This window comes from Haplochromis burtoni, unplaced genomic scaffold (genome assembly GCF_018398535.1).
Source record: "Haplochromis burtoni strain Fernald_Lab_line unplaced genomic scaffold, NCSU_Asbu1 Contig_230, whole genome shotgun sequence".
NCBI classification, from domain to species: Eukaryota; Metazoa; Chordata; class Actinopteri; order Cichliformes; family Cichlidae; genus Haplochromis; species Haplochromis burtoni.
Window position 1 is genome coordinate 958,779 of NW_024582591.1, and position 18,055 is coordinate 976,833.

Here is an 18,055-nt window from a genome sequence, read left to right on the forward strand (position 1 = left end):
GTAATCAGCTGTGTTGGATCAAGGACACATCTAAAACCTGCAGGACACCGGCCCTCGAGGCCTGGAGTTGCCCACCCCTGCCCTACATTATAGGTCTCACTACCAACTTGTAAAACTTTTACTCTTATGTTTGAACAAATATTTCAGAGTGAAATACTGTAATTAAATCTACTGGTTTATCCAAACAGCTATCATTTGGCTAAGATCTTGAGCATAAATAATTTACTCCTAACACATTAAGAGATTAGCTGTCTTAACTCCATCGAGCCCCGTCTTTACATAATTAGGGGAGGCAGGTGAGCAGTTGCTGCAGCCAGTCCTCACAGAGTAACCTTTACAAAGTTTGTTTCCACATACTGTGATTTCTTTTGTGTGTCTTTAGGTATCTGGATAAAGAGCAGCTGGGCTCAGGTGCAGAGGGAGGGAAACCAGCTCAGTCTAACCTACATTGTTCCTCAGCTGGGGTACTGGGTGGCCGCCATGTCGTCTCTACACACCGGTAAGAAAATCCATAGACACAAATTAAATTTACTTCACAAAACACATATTTTTGTTCTGTCATTTATGTGGTTTACTTGACTGCAGACTTCCACCAAAAAGCTTTTTCTCTGGTGCTTCAACACATGTCTTTGTAACAGGTCCAATGGTTGCAAAGGACATCAGCACGTACCACACTGTGTTTCTGTTGGCCATACTGGGAGGCATGGCTCTCATCCTGCTCTGTCTGCTCTGCCTCCTGCTGTACTACTGCAGGTGTGTGAAACACTTTGCCTTTACACAGACTATAGCAGGAGTTTCCAGATTAGTATCTAAATTAGTGAAAATGATGTCAGTCTGTAGCTAGAACATGTGTACTGCTGCTTGGGATTTATTTCTCCGTTATTGTTCCAAAATTTACCTTAGCAGGCCGACAGGACAGCTTGGGCTTATCTCATCTCAAGAGCTGGAGTGTTTGTATGCCACATTTAACTGAACATTAACAATACTTCTTTTGAATACATTCCTTTTTTATTGAATCCAGCACCATCTGTCATCCTTCTGTCTGCCTAGGTTTACACGTTTATTATTTCTTCAGTTGTGATAACAGTACCAGAAAACAAAGCCCTGTACTAATAAAAGTTCTCCAGAGTAAGTCACATGGCAGTAATATAATTTTTATGTTGATCAAATGTAAACAATCTGGACCTGGGCAGCTGCGCTACACAGTAAATATAAAACCCTCACAAATGCTCTTGTCCAGTCTCAACTTGTTCCAACAAAAAGTCAGGGATGTATTTTTCACCATTAGAAACATTTGTGTGTAATTATTCCGATTTTAAAGATTAAACGTGCTCTTTGTCTGTGTTCACCCAGACGTCGATGTTTAAAGCCACGAGGGTCTCACCGCAAGCTAACGCTGTCCTCTGGACTGGACAGCAGTAAGAGGGACCAAGCCACGTCCATGTCTCACCTTAACCTCATCAGCAATGAGGTGTGTTTGCTCAGTGATCAGATGGCACAGTTTAAGGAGTTTGCACATTAATGACTGTTTAAAGGTGTTGGAAATAGAAAACACACCAAAGTCGTTTACTAAATATTCAATATTTTGGATGTTCTCTAAAGGACGTATTGCATAGCCAGGCTTTCTTTGTACACCCAGGCTTTCTACTTCAGGATCAGGCTGCGCTACATTAAAACAGGGTGTCTGATACATTATTTCACTCTTATTCTGCACAAAAAGACTGATTGTGTGTAGCCTACCTCAGCCTATTTATTTATTTATTTATTTATTTATTTATTTATTTATTTATTTATTTATTTAATGTATTAGAAAAAAACTGCTAAAATTACTCTTTAGTTAATTAGTAAATATATTTATTTCACCACTCTGTTAACTCTGGTTATTTCTAATGTGAAATAGCTGCAGGTTAGAGCGCCAAACCTTAAACTGATTCTGTCTAATAGCCTTATAAAATGAGGAAATTGCATTACATTAATCATGACATTACATCATATTAGGTTAACATGCGCTGTTTCCTCGGGATAAATAACCTACAAATAAGCGTCTGGACTTCTCAGTCATGACCTGGATGACTGAGAACCTTCACAGACAACCTACAAATAACTTGTATTCTGTTACCTGTAGTTCAGCAGTGTTAAACTAACTATTATACCTTCATTAATTACTGTGGGAATGCGTGACTGAACAGTTTTCATATATACAGTGGTGTATAAAGTGTTTGCCTCCTGCATATTTGCCAGTGTTTCAGATCATCACACAATTTTTTTAGAATTAGACAAAGAGAACCCGAGTAAAATGCAGTTTTTAAATGATGATTTCATTGATTAAGGCAGAAAATTTATCCAAACCTGTCTGGTCCTGCGTGAAAAAGTAATTGTCCTTGTAGTTAAATCATAAATCCACTGTGATTTTGAAAGCTGAGTTCAGTTTCAATAAAAAGCCTGATTACTGTCAGACCTGTTGAATTAAGAAATCGCTCAAATAGAACCTGACAAAGTGAAGCGGGCTAAACGATTTCAAAATGTAACACATTACGGTACGATTTAAAGAAACAGATGAGAAACAACACTGACACTGGCCCAACTAGTTATTAGGTTTTGGGGGCAATCACTTCTTGGACTTTTTTCCCACTTCATAATCAACTCCTTCACTTAGAAACTGCATTTTGTGTTTACTTGTGTCATCTTTGTCTAATATTTAAATTTGTTTGATGATCTGAAACATTTAAGTGTGCCAAACACAAAAAAGGGAAATCAGGGAGGGGGTAAACACTTTTTCAAACCTCTATAGAACATAGAATCTACATCAGTTTATCATTTTTACAGCTTGTCGATGAAGGGAAAGGCAGTAATATGTGGCCCATGAAAAAGAGGGGAAAAAAGACCTTGGTACCTGGTTCAGCACATGTTGCTATGGGGATTTAGATGGGTAAAAACTGAAAGCTCTGGCTTTAGGCTCAACATACCTGACTTGCTCATAGCTTGCCCCTAGGAAGGAAAACGTGTATCGATGCTAACCTGTGCTCCTTAAGTGCACTGTATGGTTGTTGGTTGGTCCTGTGCAGAGCTTTGCTGTGGAGATCATTGTGCTGTAGCTGCGTTTGTGTGGTTGGTCCTTTAACTTGGCCCCTGGAGCAGAGAAGACAGGAGTCATAATAACAAAGAACTTCTTTGTAATAAAGTGAACCTGAGTGTTTCAAAATGTTAAAAATTGTCAGCTGCAGCCATGTTTATGCTTTTCCCCTCATTTTGATTTTTCAACCAATGAAAAGGCTGTTTTTATGGATAACAACACACCTCCTTCACCCTTCTTAACACAAAAGAACACCAAGATGGGACCAAACACATGAATTACTCACACTATAGCACTCTACGTGTTTGAAATTAAACTACAGTGTTTGTTATGGTTTGCTTCATGTGATGGTATTTAAAAACATTCTCACACCTGAATTTTGTTGTTGCCTTCAGGTGCAGCTGGAGCTTGTTTCCACGGGGACTGAGCCTGACATGACCACTCCGATGCTCAAGCCTTCCTCATATGAGCACCGAGACAATCAACGTCAACACAGCCTTATCCATCAAAACAAACACAGCCGCTCCTCTCTCGGCAACAACAGCCACCACGGATCATCTCTGGGCAATCTGACGCCTCGCAGCCGAGACTACCGACAGTCTGTAGAGACGTTTCAACTGAGGGCTGCTCTATCATCGGGGACAGAGAGGGGCTACCGTCAATCATACACCTCCTTCTGTTCATCTAGCAACCAGATTTCAGATGCGTTGTCATCCACTAATCATGGTCAAGTGTCAGCTACACAGCTTAGCAGTGTTGGGATTATTGATTGCATCTCCCCTTTATCTCCTCCGCACTCCCCCAGCAGAGGGGAGGGAGGTGAGTGCAGGGCTGCTGACCACCTGCTGTCCCGGTCTGTGGACCACCTGGAGCGGCCCAGTCCCCAGTTGCTCTCCCGGCCAGGCCAGCTGCTCTGCTGCGGCTCTGTAGATCTGCTGAGTGGAGGGGAAGGCTACTCAAGAGTGCGACCCACACTTGTAATCCCAGCACACTACATGCGGCTGCCTGGGGAGCACCCTCTGTCTGGTCAAGCGCTCCTGCTGCAGACTGACCAGCAGAGTGACTTAGAGACCATCCAGGCTGAGCTCAATGCCTCACATTCCCAGCAGCCCCTGGGGCAAACCCCCACTGACTGCGACCCAGGTCCAAAAAAGCAGAGTAAAGGCGAGGGTATCTCAGGCCTGTCAGAGTCTCTGTCTATTCCAGGAGCTCTCGGGGAGTCGGGTCTTGTGGAAATAAACAGCGAGGACACCTTGCTGGCTGAAAAGACTTTAATGGAGCTGAGAGGAGGGAAGCCTCTGCCTCACCCACGAGCCTGGTTTGTCTCCCTGGATGGACGCTCCAATGCTCACATTCGCCACTCCTACATCGATCTCCAGCGGGCAGGGTGCCACAACAACAACAACAGCACACCAAGTGCAGGAGGTCAGCAAGGTAGCAGCCGTCAAGGGAGGCATGGCAGTTGTAACGATGCCAGTCTGGACTCGGGTGTGGACCTGAACGAGCCAAGAGTGGGGCGCAGGGGGAGAGATGCTGAGCAGGAGGAAAGGGGGATTGAGAAAGACAGATCAAAGGGGGCGACGCCAGCCTCGGCCTACACTCAGCTGGTGTTTGTGGATGATCTGAACGTGGGAGGCTGTGAGGAGGAGAAGTGCACCCACAAGGGCAGCAAATCTGGACCTGTCTTGTCAGACAAAGGAGAGAGTAACAGAGTGGATCAGGGGCAGGGGGATGCAATGGGTAAAACAGCTGAGGGAGTACAAATACAGGAGGAGCCACCCTCACTTTCCTCTGCATCCCCTACTTCTCCTCCGCCCCTGCCAACTCCAGAGGGAGTGACTTTCAGGACTGATCACGCGCTGCTGTCAGTGTCTCCGGATGAGGACGCAGCACACGATGATGCAGAAGAGGAGAAGAAAAGCCCCTGGCAAAGGAGGGAGGAGCGACCCCTGCTGGCCTTCAACCTCAAATGATTCACAGATGACAAAGGAAAGATTCACATTTTTCAAGTCTGTTTGAAGTAGAATGCCAGTTTAAGGCTTTTTTTAGTTGCCATGCTGTTTTTAAAAAAAAAAAAAAAATCAGCGTTAATTAAACAATCTCTTTCCCCTTCTGGGAAAAATTAATCAAAGTTAACAAGATGTTGAGCAAAGTTAAGTAAGGTTTAATCATAAAATCTCAGTGAAAACTGATCTTCAAGTTGAAATGAGAAGCACGCTAAATATTTAACATTTCAGACATGGGAGAGAGTCTCAGTATGCGTGCCATAAAGCAACGATAAAAAGCTGTACCCCACCCCTCCAACTCATGCTCAAAGAATGAGGTGTCCTGATCCAAGCAGAAGTGGTGTTGTTGAGGTTAAAGTGTCATCGTGTTCTTATTATTGCTGTTTTGAGCATTTTCTAGTGAGCTAGGCAACTCATAAAGTCACATTAGAGGCATGCTCAGTGGTAATCCTGTCCACTAATGTGGCTGAATGCATCCATTCTGGGGAGTGCAACTGTGATTTATTTCCTCCACTTTTCAATACACTTCACTTTCAGAGGCAGCATCTTTTCAGGCACTATGTGGAGAAGGAAAGGTACTAGGAGGAGGAAAAATGATCAGGAAACACAAGTGCATGTCGGTTCTGCTTTGAAACAGACTTGGAAGAGTGTAAATCTGCCCGTTAACCACAACTCCTCCTCTGCTCAGACCACAACATGAAGGATATATGTGTTTAAATTGAAGCCGTTTGTTCTTAATATAGCACTGAATCAATACTTTAGCACTGGGAGCCCATCTGGTTGAGAAATGAACACTTCTGCTAGACTCTTAATGACCACTGTTGTACTTCACTTTTCATGAAACACTACATAAACAGACCACTCGTCAGGCGTGGCGAACACATTGCCTGAGGGGAGACATAAAGACGCTGGAGGCACGAAATTAGGATATTTTATGCACAACAAATATATGCCTTTTTAATAAATAGCCTTGCAAGCATAAATGAACTGTAGTAGAAGCAGTCGATGGGTGGTTCATGGAAAATCCGAGACTACAAAAAACTTTCTTTCTTGAGCCATATTGTCCTCAGTCCATTAGCTTAATCTAGTAACATGCAGCAACACTCGTTTGAAGGTCATAACCCCGGTTTGTTCACACTGACTGATGTCTGAGATTATGAAACATCTGTGCAAAACGGGGCAGCCGTGTTTGAGGGATTTACTTTGAACGGTTGGTGGTATGTTGCTAGAGTTTAATCTAGCCCATCAGAAGGCTTTGTGGGAGATAAGGTTTCTGGACTGAGGAGGTTTAACCACTATCTGCTCTGTAGCATAATCAGATAATGTGACACACCGCTATGCTGGTGGGTAAGGATGTAATACCACTTCAAAGCCACCCAAATTAGTTGTGAGGGATATTGGTATGAAGGGTTTTGTAACTGTTGAACCACTGACTGGTGTATTTTTTATGTTTTGCTTTGAAGGCTATGCATAACTTTTATATGGCTGCTTGATGCCTTTTTTTTGTAATTTTAATCATTATAATTTTAATTGCCAAACATGAAGTATTTTATCTGAGAATAGGCTTTTTTTTTTTCTTTTAAATATGTTAAGGGCTTTTCCTCCGTACCCACCTTAACGTTTAAGCTATAAAAGCAAACGCTCGATAACCTTTTACCTGAAATGCAAACTGTATTTGCTTGCTGTGTTTCACCTCCATTTGAACCACTCACCCACGATCCAAGTGCCTTTGAATAGCCTGACTCTACAGCAACTGATTACCTTATTTATTTCTCACCTCCTTTTGCCTTCGTCCGCCCTCCCCCTCCTTCCTACCTCAGCCCTTACTTTCTCTCCTGCTTGTGAAAGAAAGCATGCAGTAAACTTTCCTCAGCACTAGCGTATAACAAGCTACACTGCAGACATCTCAGAAAATGTCTACCAGCTGCTGCAATCGTAAAATCCTCTACAGTAATCAGCAAGAGTTCAGTCTCCCTCAGAGTAAGCAGTTAAAGATGTTTTGTTTTTATGTGTGTGCGTGCGTGCGTGTGTGTGGCACTGGATATGTGAAACTACACTGCAGGTCGTTTCAGTGCATTTTCTTATTTTTGTGTTTTGTGGGTGAACGTTTGTCTGAAATGTGTTTTGCAGTGGCGGCTGAGGTGATGCTGACTGATCAACATGCATCCAGTCAAGGTTCACATAGACAAAGCAGCCATATTACAGAGTGTGTATAGTCTTTCCTTACCTCTGCCTTATCAAAATAATGTGTGTCTTTGTGTTATGAATGGCCTTTTCTCTTTTAGTTTCCCACACAGCAATCTCCCCTTTTAGGGTGGATGAGCAATACAGTATCTTTGAGTGTGTAAATCAGATGCTTGCATTATATTTGAAGCCTGTTATTCTGAATAAACAGCCAAACTGGAATTAACTGAGTGTGCATCTGTTTGCAAAATTAAACCTCTATATCTCTTTATACGCTAATCCAGATAGTAGTTAAAATGTATTCATATGGGCCACTTTATTGGGTACACCTTGCTAGAATCAGCTGGGAGCCCTTTTTGCTTTCAGGTGGCTGCATATCCATGATGGGAATCTCCGGTTACACCATTGTTTGACGATATGATCTTTGTATTAAGGTGCACAACGGCTTCCAAGAAGATGTCCCGCACACCTTTACACTACCAGCCTGAACCGTAGAATCAGGATGGCTCGATGCTTTTGTGGTGTTTACTCCAAATTATGTCATTACCATCTATGTTGCAGCAGAAATCAAGACTCACTAGGCAACGTCTCCCAATCTTCTGTTGTCCAGTGTTGGACTGTATACTCACTTTTTTGTTTTTAGCTGACTGTGTGGTCTTCTGCTTCTGTGCTTCTGCATATCTTGGTCATAACGAGTGGTTATTTGAGTTGCTATCAACTCAAAGCAATCTGGCTATGACCTCTGGCCTCTTCATCCAGAAAGCTGCCACTCACTCGACCATTCTCTGTAAACTCTATAGAGATGGTTGTGTGGAGAAAAATCCCAGTAAATTGCCAGTTTTTTTTTTTTAAAGAAACTGTTAAATTGACCTGTCTAGACCAGCCTGGTTACACACAGGGTGGTTCTCTGTGTCAGATTCACTTAAATCACTTTTCTTCTCTATTCTGATGTTCGGCTTGAACTTCAGCAGGTCATCTTGATCATGCTTGCATTCCTAATTGCACCAAACCGCTGCCATTAGATATTTGCATTACAGAGTAGGTGTACCTAACAAAATCGCCATTGAGCGTAAATTAATGTCCTTTCTGAGGGTAATTTTCACCATTTTTTTTTAAACAAATTTATTTGTAGTACTTATCATTATAAAGCTTGAGAACATACAATGGTAAAAACATTTCTCATCTTTATTTTCAGATAGGTCAGATATCTACAAAAACATATCAGTTATACCTCCATGGTCCTGACTACAGCCTTCCATAAGGACACCAACACTCCCAGACTCACTGAGGATGGTTTTTATTAACGGATTAATTAGATTAACTTAAGTAACTGATCGGGATCTGTGTGTTTTTATATGTATTTGATATAAGAAAACTGAATAATCCTAAATGATATCAAATCCCTGAAGTTGCTGTCTAAAACATGCCTTATGCAGCGCAGAGTTGTTATATTTTTTGTACATTTAAACAGGTATTTTTATTTAATTGTAACCTTTAGGCTTTTTGTTTCTTCTGCTACATCATCAATTCTTTTCCAGGATGGTTTTGTTTACCTAATTTAAATGTGTTTAAAAATGTTGAAATAGCAAAAAGTGCTACTTTGCACGTGTTTTTCTCATTGATAGTATGAATTTAGAACACACTTGCTGATAGTCCAGCAGATATCCCAGTATTTAGTTTTAAAAAACTGACAATTTATTTTTACTTTGTATTTTCTTATTTAAAAAAATAATTTTAGATTTTTGTCTTTTTTTTTTATTACCTGTAATTTGTAATATGTATTTATTTTCCCTCTCAGTATCAGAAACAAGTGTCTAAAGTGTCTATAACATTTAAATGGCTATATGTTTGAAATAAGGTAAAAGTCTAGTTTGGGTACCACTTGGCTTCATGTTAAAGGCAGCAGCTCAGGTCTGAGTTCCCGCCTTTGGCCTCTAGGCGGCGCGATTTCCTTCGACATTTTCTTTGTTTTTTCCATCTCTCGCCCGCTCCCCGTTAGCTCTGTTAAACGGTGGCTGACTATATTTTTAAAACATTTTTATGATGGCGGAGGACAGTGAATCCGCAGCCAGTCAGCAGAGCCTGGAGCTGGACGACCAGGACACCTGCGGGATAGACGGAGACAACGAGGAGGAGAATGAGCATATGCAAGGGTGAGGGGTGGCCTGTCCGGTCGGCTCGGGGAAACGCAGTAACGTTATTCCAGGCAGCCTGCTTGTGAGCGGCTAAGGCAGTGAGCCTGCTAGTATTAGCAGACAGCAAACACAGGCCGTCTTGAACTGTTTATAACGTTGTGACCTCTTTAAAGCTCTCCGACTGAATGACATGGCGGGCAACCATTATGACAAACCGCTAGCTAGCTAACGTTAAGTAGCTGAGCTGTCATTCGTTGCTATGGTAGCTAACGTTAGCTCTGTGTGCGGGTCTAGCCAGCATCCATCCTCATCGTTTGTTTTCATGTCTGTAGCAGTCCAGGGGGAGAGCTGGGGGCCAAGAGGAAGAAGAAGAAGCAGAAGAGGAAGAAAGAGAAGCCAAGCTCGGGGGGAGCCAAGTCTGACTCTGCCTCGGACTCTCAGGAGATCAAGGTGTGATGGTGATGATGACCCAGTGAAAAGAGTGCACACACCCTTTTTTTAGGGCAGGGGATACAATACAAAACAAGGTTCTTTTAATATCCTGAAAATAAAAGAGGAGGGGTAAGAAAAGGGAAAGCAACAACCCAGAATTCAGCTTGTTTGCCGTCAATGTGTCATGGTCGGTAAGGGTTTTCCAGCCTTGGCATGCTCCCTGTTTGTATTCTGTAATGAGGTTCTAGAATGAGGTAGTTTATTTTGCTAAAAGGATATATCACAAACTTTTAGCCTGCTGTGAGATTTCTACATACTGCATGCTGCTTTAGAAAAATAAACAATAACTACATCCAGACTCTGATGTTCTGATCGGATGAAGAAAGCAAATCAAGCTTAACCAAATGATTTAATGACAGGGACTGTCATATTTGGGTTTTTGCATTTATAATTTAAAGATCATTGACTTCATCAATCATTTATACAGTGACATGATTAATCCGGTTTCTCTTGCTCAGTGGGAGTATAGTGTGTAGGAAAAGACCTGTGTAAACATGACTATAAGACTGTTTATTTGCATGCACTCTGATGTTGCCTCTCGTCTACATTTAGATTATTTAAAGCATCCAGTGTTTGGTTGAGTGATACAGACATTAAGTAATCTGTGTATGTGTGCCCGCTTTAAATCAGAACCCTGGGCTGCCCATCCAGAAGCTGCAGGACATCCAAAGAGCTATGGAGCTGCTTTCCTGCCAGGGTCCAGCAAAGAGTATAGATGAGGCAGCCAAGCACAAGTACCAGTTCTGGGATACTCAGCCTGTCCCAAAATTAAGTAAGTACTTAGTTAAATTCATTTAAATGAACTGCACTCCTGTTTAAATTGGTATTATTTCCTCTGTCAACAGAAATTATTTTTCTTTCTGCACCAGCGCCATCTGCTGGTTTTATCTCCTCAGTCTGCTGATTTAGGCCAGTATCTTAGAAACATGTCAGCTGCAATGTACAGTAGGGGTCCATGCATTCCCACTGGGCATGCTCAGCAGCATTAGATCAAGCTGTTTCCATAACAGCCATGACCCAACGAGTCAGGCCTTTGTGCAGCCACAGGCTGTGGGGGTCGACGCAGGACAAACAGCAGCAGATTTATATAAAGTCTGATGCCATCAGCGGTTTTGTGCATTGCTCACAGTTTAAGGACATGGAGTTTTATGAGGTCCCGTGGAAGTGTGGTGATTGGAAAACAGTTGCAAACCTTTGACAAAAGGCTGTGTTATTTTTGTAGATGAAGTTGTGACGAGTCACGGGCCAATTGAGGCTGACAAAGAGAACATCAGACAGGAGCCATATTCTTTACCTCAAGGCTTTATGTGGGACACTTTGGATCTCAGTAATGCAGATGTTGTAAGTGCAGTCTTTGTTCAAAATACACCAATGAGATTAATCAGATTAATCAAAACAGAATGATTTATTGTCACGCTCTTTTGCAGCTGAAGGAATTGTACACGTTGTTAAATGAAAATTATGTGGAGGATGATGATAACATGTTCAGATTTGATTATTCTCCAAACTTTCTTAAATGGTAAGCTTCTTCATGTTTATCACATGATGCAGTACAGTAGCTTTAAATGTATGCGGTTATAATAAAAATATTTTTTTCCCCTCTCAGGGCTTTACGTCCACCTGGCTGGTTACCACAGTGGCATTGCGGAGTGAGAGTGTCTTCAAATAAGAAGCTCGTTGGCTTCATCAGTGCCATCCCTGCAGATATACGAGTCTATGATACGTGAGTGTTCATTACTTATTGTATGCATTTGAGAACAGCAGTGATGGGGAAAGTGTTTTACTCATTCAATCCATCCTTTTGTTTCTTTTCTTTTCTCGCTTGTGGCTCCAGGCTGAAGAGGATGGTAGAAATCAACTTCCTGTGTGTTCATAAGAAGCTGCGTTCAAAGCGCGTTGCTCCTGTGCTCATCAGAGAGATAACAAGGAGAGTGAACTTAGAAGGAATATTTCAGGCCGTATACACTGCCGGAGTTGTGCTGCCTAAACCCGTGTCTACATGCAGGTATGTTATTCACTAGTCACACATGCTGCACATGGGCAGCATGTTAAAATATATAAAACAAGGCACTCTCTTTTCATATAAAATTAAAATACCTTTATACTCATGGCATGGTCATATTTAACTTAAAGCTCTGATGGGGGAAAATTGAGTCTACTCTGAATCTTTTCCACCAGTAAAACTCCACCAGTACTTTACTGGTCAAGTTTTCCACTCTTAACCATAGGTTTGCTATTGGTGGAACAACACTAGAAAGATTCAGCCATTCAGTGCCATGAGAATATAAGCATTTTAATTTTTTAATGAAACAGAGTGCCCTGGTGTTTGTTTGTTTTTTGATATGTTAGCTTATACGTATCTCTTCTAAAGAGCACATCTAGTGGAAGTGTTTTGAATTCAGGAAGCACTCCTTTTTTCTTTTTAATCTTGGTCTCCTGTTTTGTTTTTTTGGGTATTTTTTTATCCCCAGGTACTGGCACCGCTCTTTGAACCCTAGAAAGCTTGTGGAAGTTAAATTTTCCCATCTGAGCAGAAACATGACCCTGCAAAGAACCATGAAACTCTACAGACTACCAGATGTAAACACTTACACTCATAAGTCCTGCATCTCGCTGTTCCTCTTGATGGCAGGAACTCTTAGAGATTTTCATTTTGCTCTCTCCACCCTGTGCAGAGCACCAAGACTCCAGGTCTGCGGCCGATGGAAAGGCGCGACGTCGGTCAGGTTACTGAACTGCTACAGAGATACTTGAGACGTTTCCAACTTGCTCCTTCTATGGGAGAGGAGGAGGTGGCTCACTGGTTCTTACCACAGGACAACATAATTGACACATATGTAGTAGAGGTGTGTGGATTCAGATTTGCAGCCTGATGTTGATGGCTCTTCTGCACTTAAAGTGACATTGTTCTTGTTTTTATTTCCCTCAGGGTGCTGGTGGCATTCTCACAGATTTCACTAGTTTCTACACTTTGCCCTCGACTGTGATGCATCACCCTCTCCATAGGAGCCTGAAGGCTGCTTACTCTTTTTACAACATTCATACACAAACCCCGCTACTGGACTTAATGAATGATGCACTGATCCTGGCCAAACTGGTAATCTTACTTTCTGCTTTTAAACACTTGCCAGTACCAAAGACAACAGCTGATGAGAACAGTGACATAAACATAAACAGCAACAAGAAGACGCAATACAGACCAGACTCATTATATAGATGGATAGATATTTTATTTTATGAATACCAAGATGGTTTATGTACTTTTTTTTTCTTTTCTTTTTTTTTTCTTTTTTTTTTTAACGCAAAGCCTTATAAATCATTGGGAGTCAGTGATGTTTGGTTAGATAGATGAGGAGTGAGAGTATGATCCAACATTTTACTTGTGCAGTAGAGGATAAAAGTGAGAGAGACTGACCCGGTCTGATCTTTATTTATTTGAGGCCAAAGCAGGGCTCTGTGCTGAGAACCAAGTTCCATGGTAGTTTTCTATTATCTCAAGTCACTTCTTCTAACATCAGCACTCAAGTTGATTCAGAGTTTCTGGATCTAGATACAAGGACATCTGACCAGTCAAACTTTTTATTGTACCGGAAGCTGAGTGTCTGATTTTACAAATGAAGAGTAAACTGCAATATTAGAAAATATGAAGAGGCTACACACAATAGAGAATGCAGGTGACACAGCTGCTGCAGAAAAGTCAGGGGTGTGAGAGGAAAAACAAAGTTTAGCCTATTTTGATGGCAGAAAGAAAAGCTAACAAAAATGCCAGTTGTGTGAGTTAACAGACTTACTAATATCACAACTTTACCATTAAGAAACACGAGAATCTGATGGGTTATAATCACGTAGTCCAGTGTTCAGATTTGCATATCGTGGTCTTGTTTTTTGTTTTGCTTTATTTTGTTTTTTTGTTTTTTTTCAGCTGCACCCTCGATGGTGTTGAATGGTCTAAGAGCATGTAAAGAACAAAAACAGAATTCAAATGTAGACTTAGGCTACCTGCGACTGATATGAAGTCAAGTAGAAATGGGTGTCCAGATTATATTCATGATATTATTGATTAAAAAAACTCAAGAAATAAAATTGAACGAAATAAACTGTATTTATTACTAATAAAATGAATGGTGAAGCTATTTTCACAAGACTTGATCAGTCAGTAGGCGATGTAACTGGAATATAACTCAGATTAGGTTTGCAGCACAAGTTACTATGGCGATGTACCCCGAGAAGAAGTGAACCACTTTCATAGTGCAGAAAACCCAGGGGTAACCCCCAAGGTTTCTGGGATAAGCTAAAATCCTGCTGCTTCGTAGTACGGGCCTGGTGTCAACCAGCTGGCAAGGCTACTCTGAGCTCTGCATACAAACGCAAACTGAGAGCAGGGTTTCCCCAGATACTTTTGATAATTTTCTTGCTGCTGTGTTAGTTATCATGGTGTTTGTTCTTTGTGTTTAACAGAAAGGTTTTGATGTGTTCAATGCCTTGGACCTAATGGAGAATAAGGTGTTTCTGGAGAAGCTCAAGTTTGGGATAGGAGATGGAAATCTGCAGTATTACCTCTACAACTGGAAATGTCCCCCTATGGACCCTGATAAGGTCAGTCTCAGGTGGTAATCACACACCAACTATTGGTCAGCATCCTGTGATAAGACTCCATGACAATTAGTGGAAAAAGTGGAAATAGTCTTTGGTTCAGATCTCAGTAGAGCTGCTTCTTGTGCCTGATTGTGCAAGCTTCACAGTCAAATAAGTCTATAGCTTTGAAGCAAATCCACAGAGGCCTGATAAGGAGAAATCCTCCTCTGACATGATTAAGTATGCCTTAGATCATGGAAGCCTAGTTTTGATTGCAAAGATGTATCCTGGGAAAAAACACAGGACTTTTGGAACAATGTCCTTTTGACAAATTAGACCAAAGTGGAGTTTATCAGTGCAAACACCTCGTACCAGCAGTCAAGCACGGAGGTAGAGGGTGATGATTTGCACTTGCTTTGCTAGCCTATGATCATAAAAAGCTTGATCTGTGTGTTTCAGGTTGGCCTGGTCCTTCAGTAGCAGCTCTCTTCACGGCAGCTGCATAAACTCGGGAGGCTCTCAGCGATCTCTGGAAATACCTTACCTGGACACGCAGGTGGCCCGAGCTAGACAATGAGAACTGCGACAGTAAATCCAACCTGGCGCCCGAGTGGAGCTTTCACTCGGCACTTGTATCATCAAAAACATTCTCAGTTCACCCGGAGGTGAAAACTCTTAAACCATCCAACATCCTGAATGTGAAGTCATGCTATGCCTGAGATACTCATACGACACAACGCTCCTGACATAAGCGCTCACGTTTAAAACACACACACACCGGTCTGACACTCGAGGATGCCTTGACATTGTGTATTCTGTTTTAAGTTCTTCTTCCTCAGTAGACACCAATGGACCGGCACGTCATTTAACTTTACTTACGTGGAACTATGTAAATGATAATCAACTAAGCAAGCAAGACCTGACATAATTAACAACTGTTGTAATTTTATTTATCCTGTCCATACAGTTACTGTTCCCAAACCCCTTTCTTCTCCTCCTTCCTGCTCCTGCTGCACTTATTTTTGCTCCAGTTTCATATCAGTGCGGTCAGTCGAGTGTCTCTGCTGGCTGTTTTGGGCCTCAGTAGAATTAGAAATGCTGATCTTAACTTTTAAAATGACAAACTGCAAACACTGAGAGGGAGGAAAAAAGGATTCATCCCACTGGTGCATTGATATACATGTGTTTTGTTAAAGAGCATATGGTAGTTAATTGTACATTTAAAGACAGATCATATTTATTTGTGTAGTGTGAGTTTGAGGGGTTTGGGAGGGCTGATCCAAAGTATTCTCCTCATGAGTAGCTTAGAAGTCACCGAGTTTGTTCAAAGTGTTTGGGGGTTTGTTTATTTTTTTTAATGAATGTATTGCAGAAACGAAGCACAATTACTCCGTTCTTAAACATACAAAATAAATGGGTCCTCGTTTCAAATCAGATGGGATTGCCCTAGAATCTGAATAGCCATGGTTTTTTTATGAAGGACGGGCGCAGTTTTCACCTTATAAAACCGTTTCTAGAGCTGGCGTTTTTTAATACATTAAAACAACATGTTTGGTTGTACACTCTTTGTAGTAACAAACCCAAGCGTAGGGTTGTTTGCATGTCAGTGGTGTGCTGTCCAGTTAGTAAAGCTGTTCAGTTAGAAGTAATAGGAGCTGGTCTGGTCAGTGCATAAGCAGGGCAGTGAGAATGACGCCGGTGAACGTGGGGAAAAACTTCGATTTTATACAAAAAAATTTAAAGTTTCTGTTTAGAGCCAGGTTTAAAAAAAAAAAAAAAGAGGTTTATTTACTATGGAAGGACTCTGTTCAGCAGCGGTTAAAGCAAACAGGGCACATCTTCTGTTACTTTGGTCACTGCGACCCACAGCAGTGGATAAACTGCTCTGTGCTTATTAAACAAAGGACTTGTTTAATCACGGGTGCAGTGGCATCAGCTTGAAGTGTCCTCTCCTCCAGATCCGCTTTCATTGACTTCTCTGGGTTTATTTTTTTTAATGATACTGTATTTTGTGTATGTTTGTTTTTTTTCTACATGTGTTGTGCAGCTAAGTGCGTGAAACGGTTGTGATATTTATAACTGTACCTTCTTTTTTTTAATGTCTTACATCATTTCTTTCCTCCTTTTCAGTATTTAAAACAAACATCACTGTCAGATTTGTGATTTAAGAGCTGGATGAGGATCTTTGATAAAACTGTTTTATTTTTTGTCTGTGGTGGAGCTGCTGGTTAATTTAAATGTTTTAGTTCCTTAATGTTCACGGGGCTCTGCGTAACTTGCAAGGTAAAGAGGCTGCTTTTTATTTTAATGACTTTATTGTTAATATTTGATGTACTTTTCTAATCATCCCTTTATAGATTAGCCAGAAGAGGATAAATATTTGTCCTGTTGGTGCTTCAGGGCTCAAAGATGTTGTTGTTCTTTTTAAAAATCACTTAAAGGTTGAATGACGTTATCTTCTACAAATGTGTTCCTGGCATTAATTTAACTGAGAGTGGGTCGCTGGGTCAAAGCTGTGTGCCTCATGGATGTTGCTGTGTCACAGATGTGTTGCTTGCAGCTGTCTGAATGAACTCTGAGCATGTCTGTTTCGCTGCTGCATTGATTTATAGCATCAATGTTTCTAGCCACGCCCTTTAGCGAGAACTCTGTCAGAAGTACCTGCCTTATTTAAAGGTTGTTTTTTGTTTTTTTTGTTTTTTTGTTTTTTTTTTAGGTTTGGAGGTGGGGTGAGGGAGGGTGTACTTTTGAAATGTCATAAAGCTTTCTCTAACTGAAGAACAATATTTTTATTCGATTCCATTGTAAGCTGTGAAAAAGCTGAAGAACTTGTACCAGCATCATTTAGACATGACCCCATGCAAATAACAATCTGTTTCAACACACGTCGGCTATACCAGCATGGATATTTGATTGAATAAACTCACTTTAAAAAGGAACACGAGTCATGACTCCTTTGTGACGCACTGCAGGAAACACTTTTTCACAGCACATATTTTGAATTTAAGTATTTGTAATTCAGGCACCACAGTGGTTAGCACTATTGCCTCACAGCAAAAAGGTCCTCAGTTCAATTCCACCATCAGGCTGGGATCTTTTCTATTTATTAATACTAATTTTATTAGAAATAAGTAATGGAGCTGATATTTTGTTTGGGATGTGTGGTGTTATGTCTGTGTCTGCAGAGGCAATGTCATTTCCTGCAAAGGATTAATAAAGGATCTTTCTATCGATCTTAATCTTTCCCCTCCAGCCATCGATTTTCTGCTTATCCGGGTCACGGGAGCAGCAGTCTAAGCAGAGGCACTCAGACCTCCCTTCCCAGGAGGGCATCAAGACATTCCCAATTCAACCAAGTGATGTAATCTCCCAGTACCTTTGTCCATTTATAGATATTTACAGCAAACTAAACTTGGAAAATAATCATTAAGTTGGCTCATTTTTGCCTACCTGAGGGCTAAAACTTCTGCTTACATTTCAACATGAATGTACTACTACTTTCTACTTAGTACCCGAGTAATCCAGCAGAACAGCTCCAAGATGGTGGTGGTGTAAAGGCAGCCCTCTCTATGATATAGAGGAAATATATT

General features: G+C 41.3%; 2 protein-coding genes across 4 annotated transcripts in view; both read left to right on the plus strand.

Annotated features, from left to right (window-relative positions):
- fam171a1 (family with sequence similarity 171 member A1) overlaps nt 1–7,485 on the plus strand; it is a 26,119-nt gene extending 18,634 nt beyond the window's left edge. For both annotated transcript variants that reach the window (XM_005937612.2, XM_014338490.2), the window contains exons 6-9: nt 383–499; nt 639–753; nt 1,354–1,471; nt 3,469–7,485. In XM_005937612.2, the coding sequence (XP_005937674.1) occupies nt 383–499; nt 639–753; nt 1,354–1,471; nt 3,469–5,046 (1,928 nt within the window). In that variant the 3' untranslated portion in view covers nt 5,047–7,485. The remainder of the gene's footprint in view (nt 1–382; nt 500–638; nt 754–1,353; nt 1,472–3,468) is intronic.
- A 1,542-nt stretch (nt 7,486–9,027) lies between these two features.
- nmt2 (N-myristoyltransferase 2) lies at nt 9,028–17,404 on the plus strand. 2 transcript variants are annotated; one of them, XM_005937620.2, is made up of 12 exons: nt 9,028–9,416; nt 9,734–9,848; nt 10,521–10,662; nt 11,113–11,231; nt 11,318–11,409; nt 11,497–11,613; nt 11,725–11,895; nt 12,362–12,470; nt 12,566–12,736; nt 12,820–12,987; nt 14,349–14,486; nt 14,925–17,404. In XM_005937620.2, the coding sequence occupies exons 1-12, from the start codon at nt 9,304–9,306 to the stop codon at nt 14,943–14,945; spliced, it is 1,476 nt and encodes a 491-aa protein (XP_005937682.1). In that variant the 5' UTR covers nt 9,028–9,303; the 3' UTR covers nt 14,946–17,404. The 2 variants fall into 2 exon arrangements, with proteins under 2 accessions (XP_005937682.1, XP_005937681.1); XM_005937619.2 differs by having other exon boundaries at nt 9,032–9,416; nt 9,731–9,848.
- The last annotated feature ends 651 nt before the right edge of the window (nt 17,405–18,055 follow it).

Coding starts and splice junctions, on each gene's coding strand:
- nmt2 (XM_005937619.2), top strand. CDS start 9,304: ATGATGGCGGAGGACAGTGAATCCGCAGCCAGTCAGCAGAGCCTGGAG. Junction 11,232..11,317: donor ATCTCAGTAATGCAGATGTT/GTAAGTGCAGTC, acceptor GCTCTTTTGCAG/CTGAAGGAATTGTACACGTT. Junction 11,614..11,724: donor GATATACGAGTCTATGATAC/GTGAGTGTTCAT, acceptor TTGTGGCTCCAG/GCTGAAGAGGATGGTAGAAA.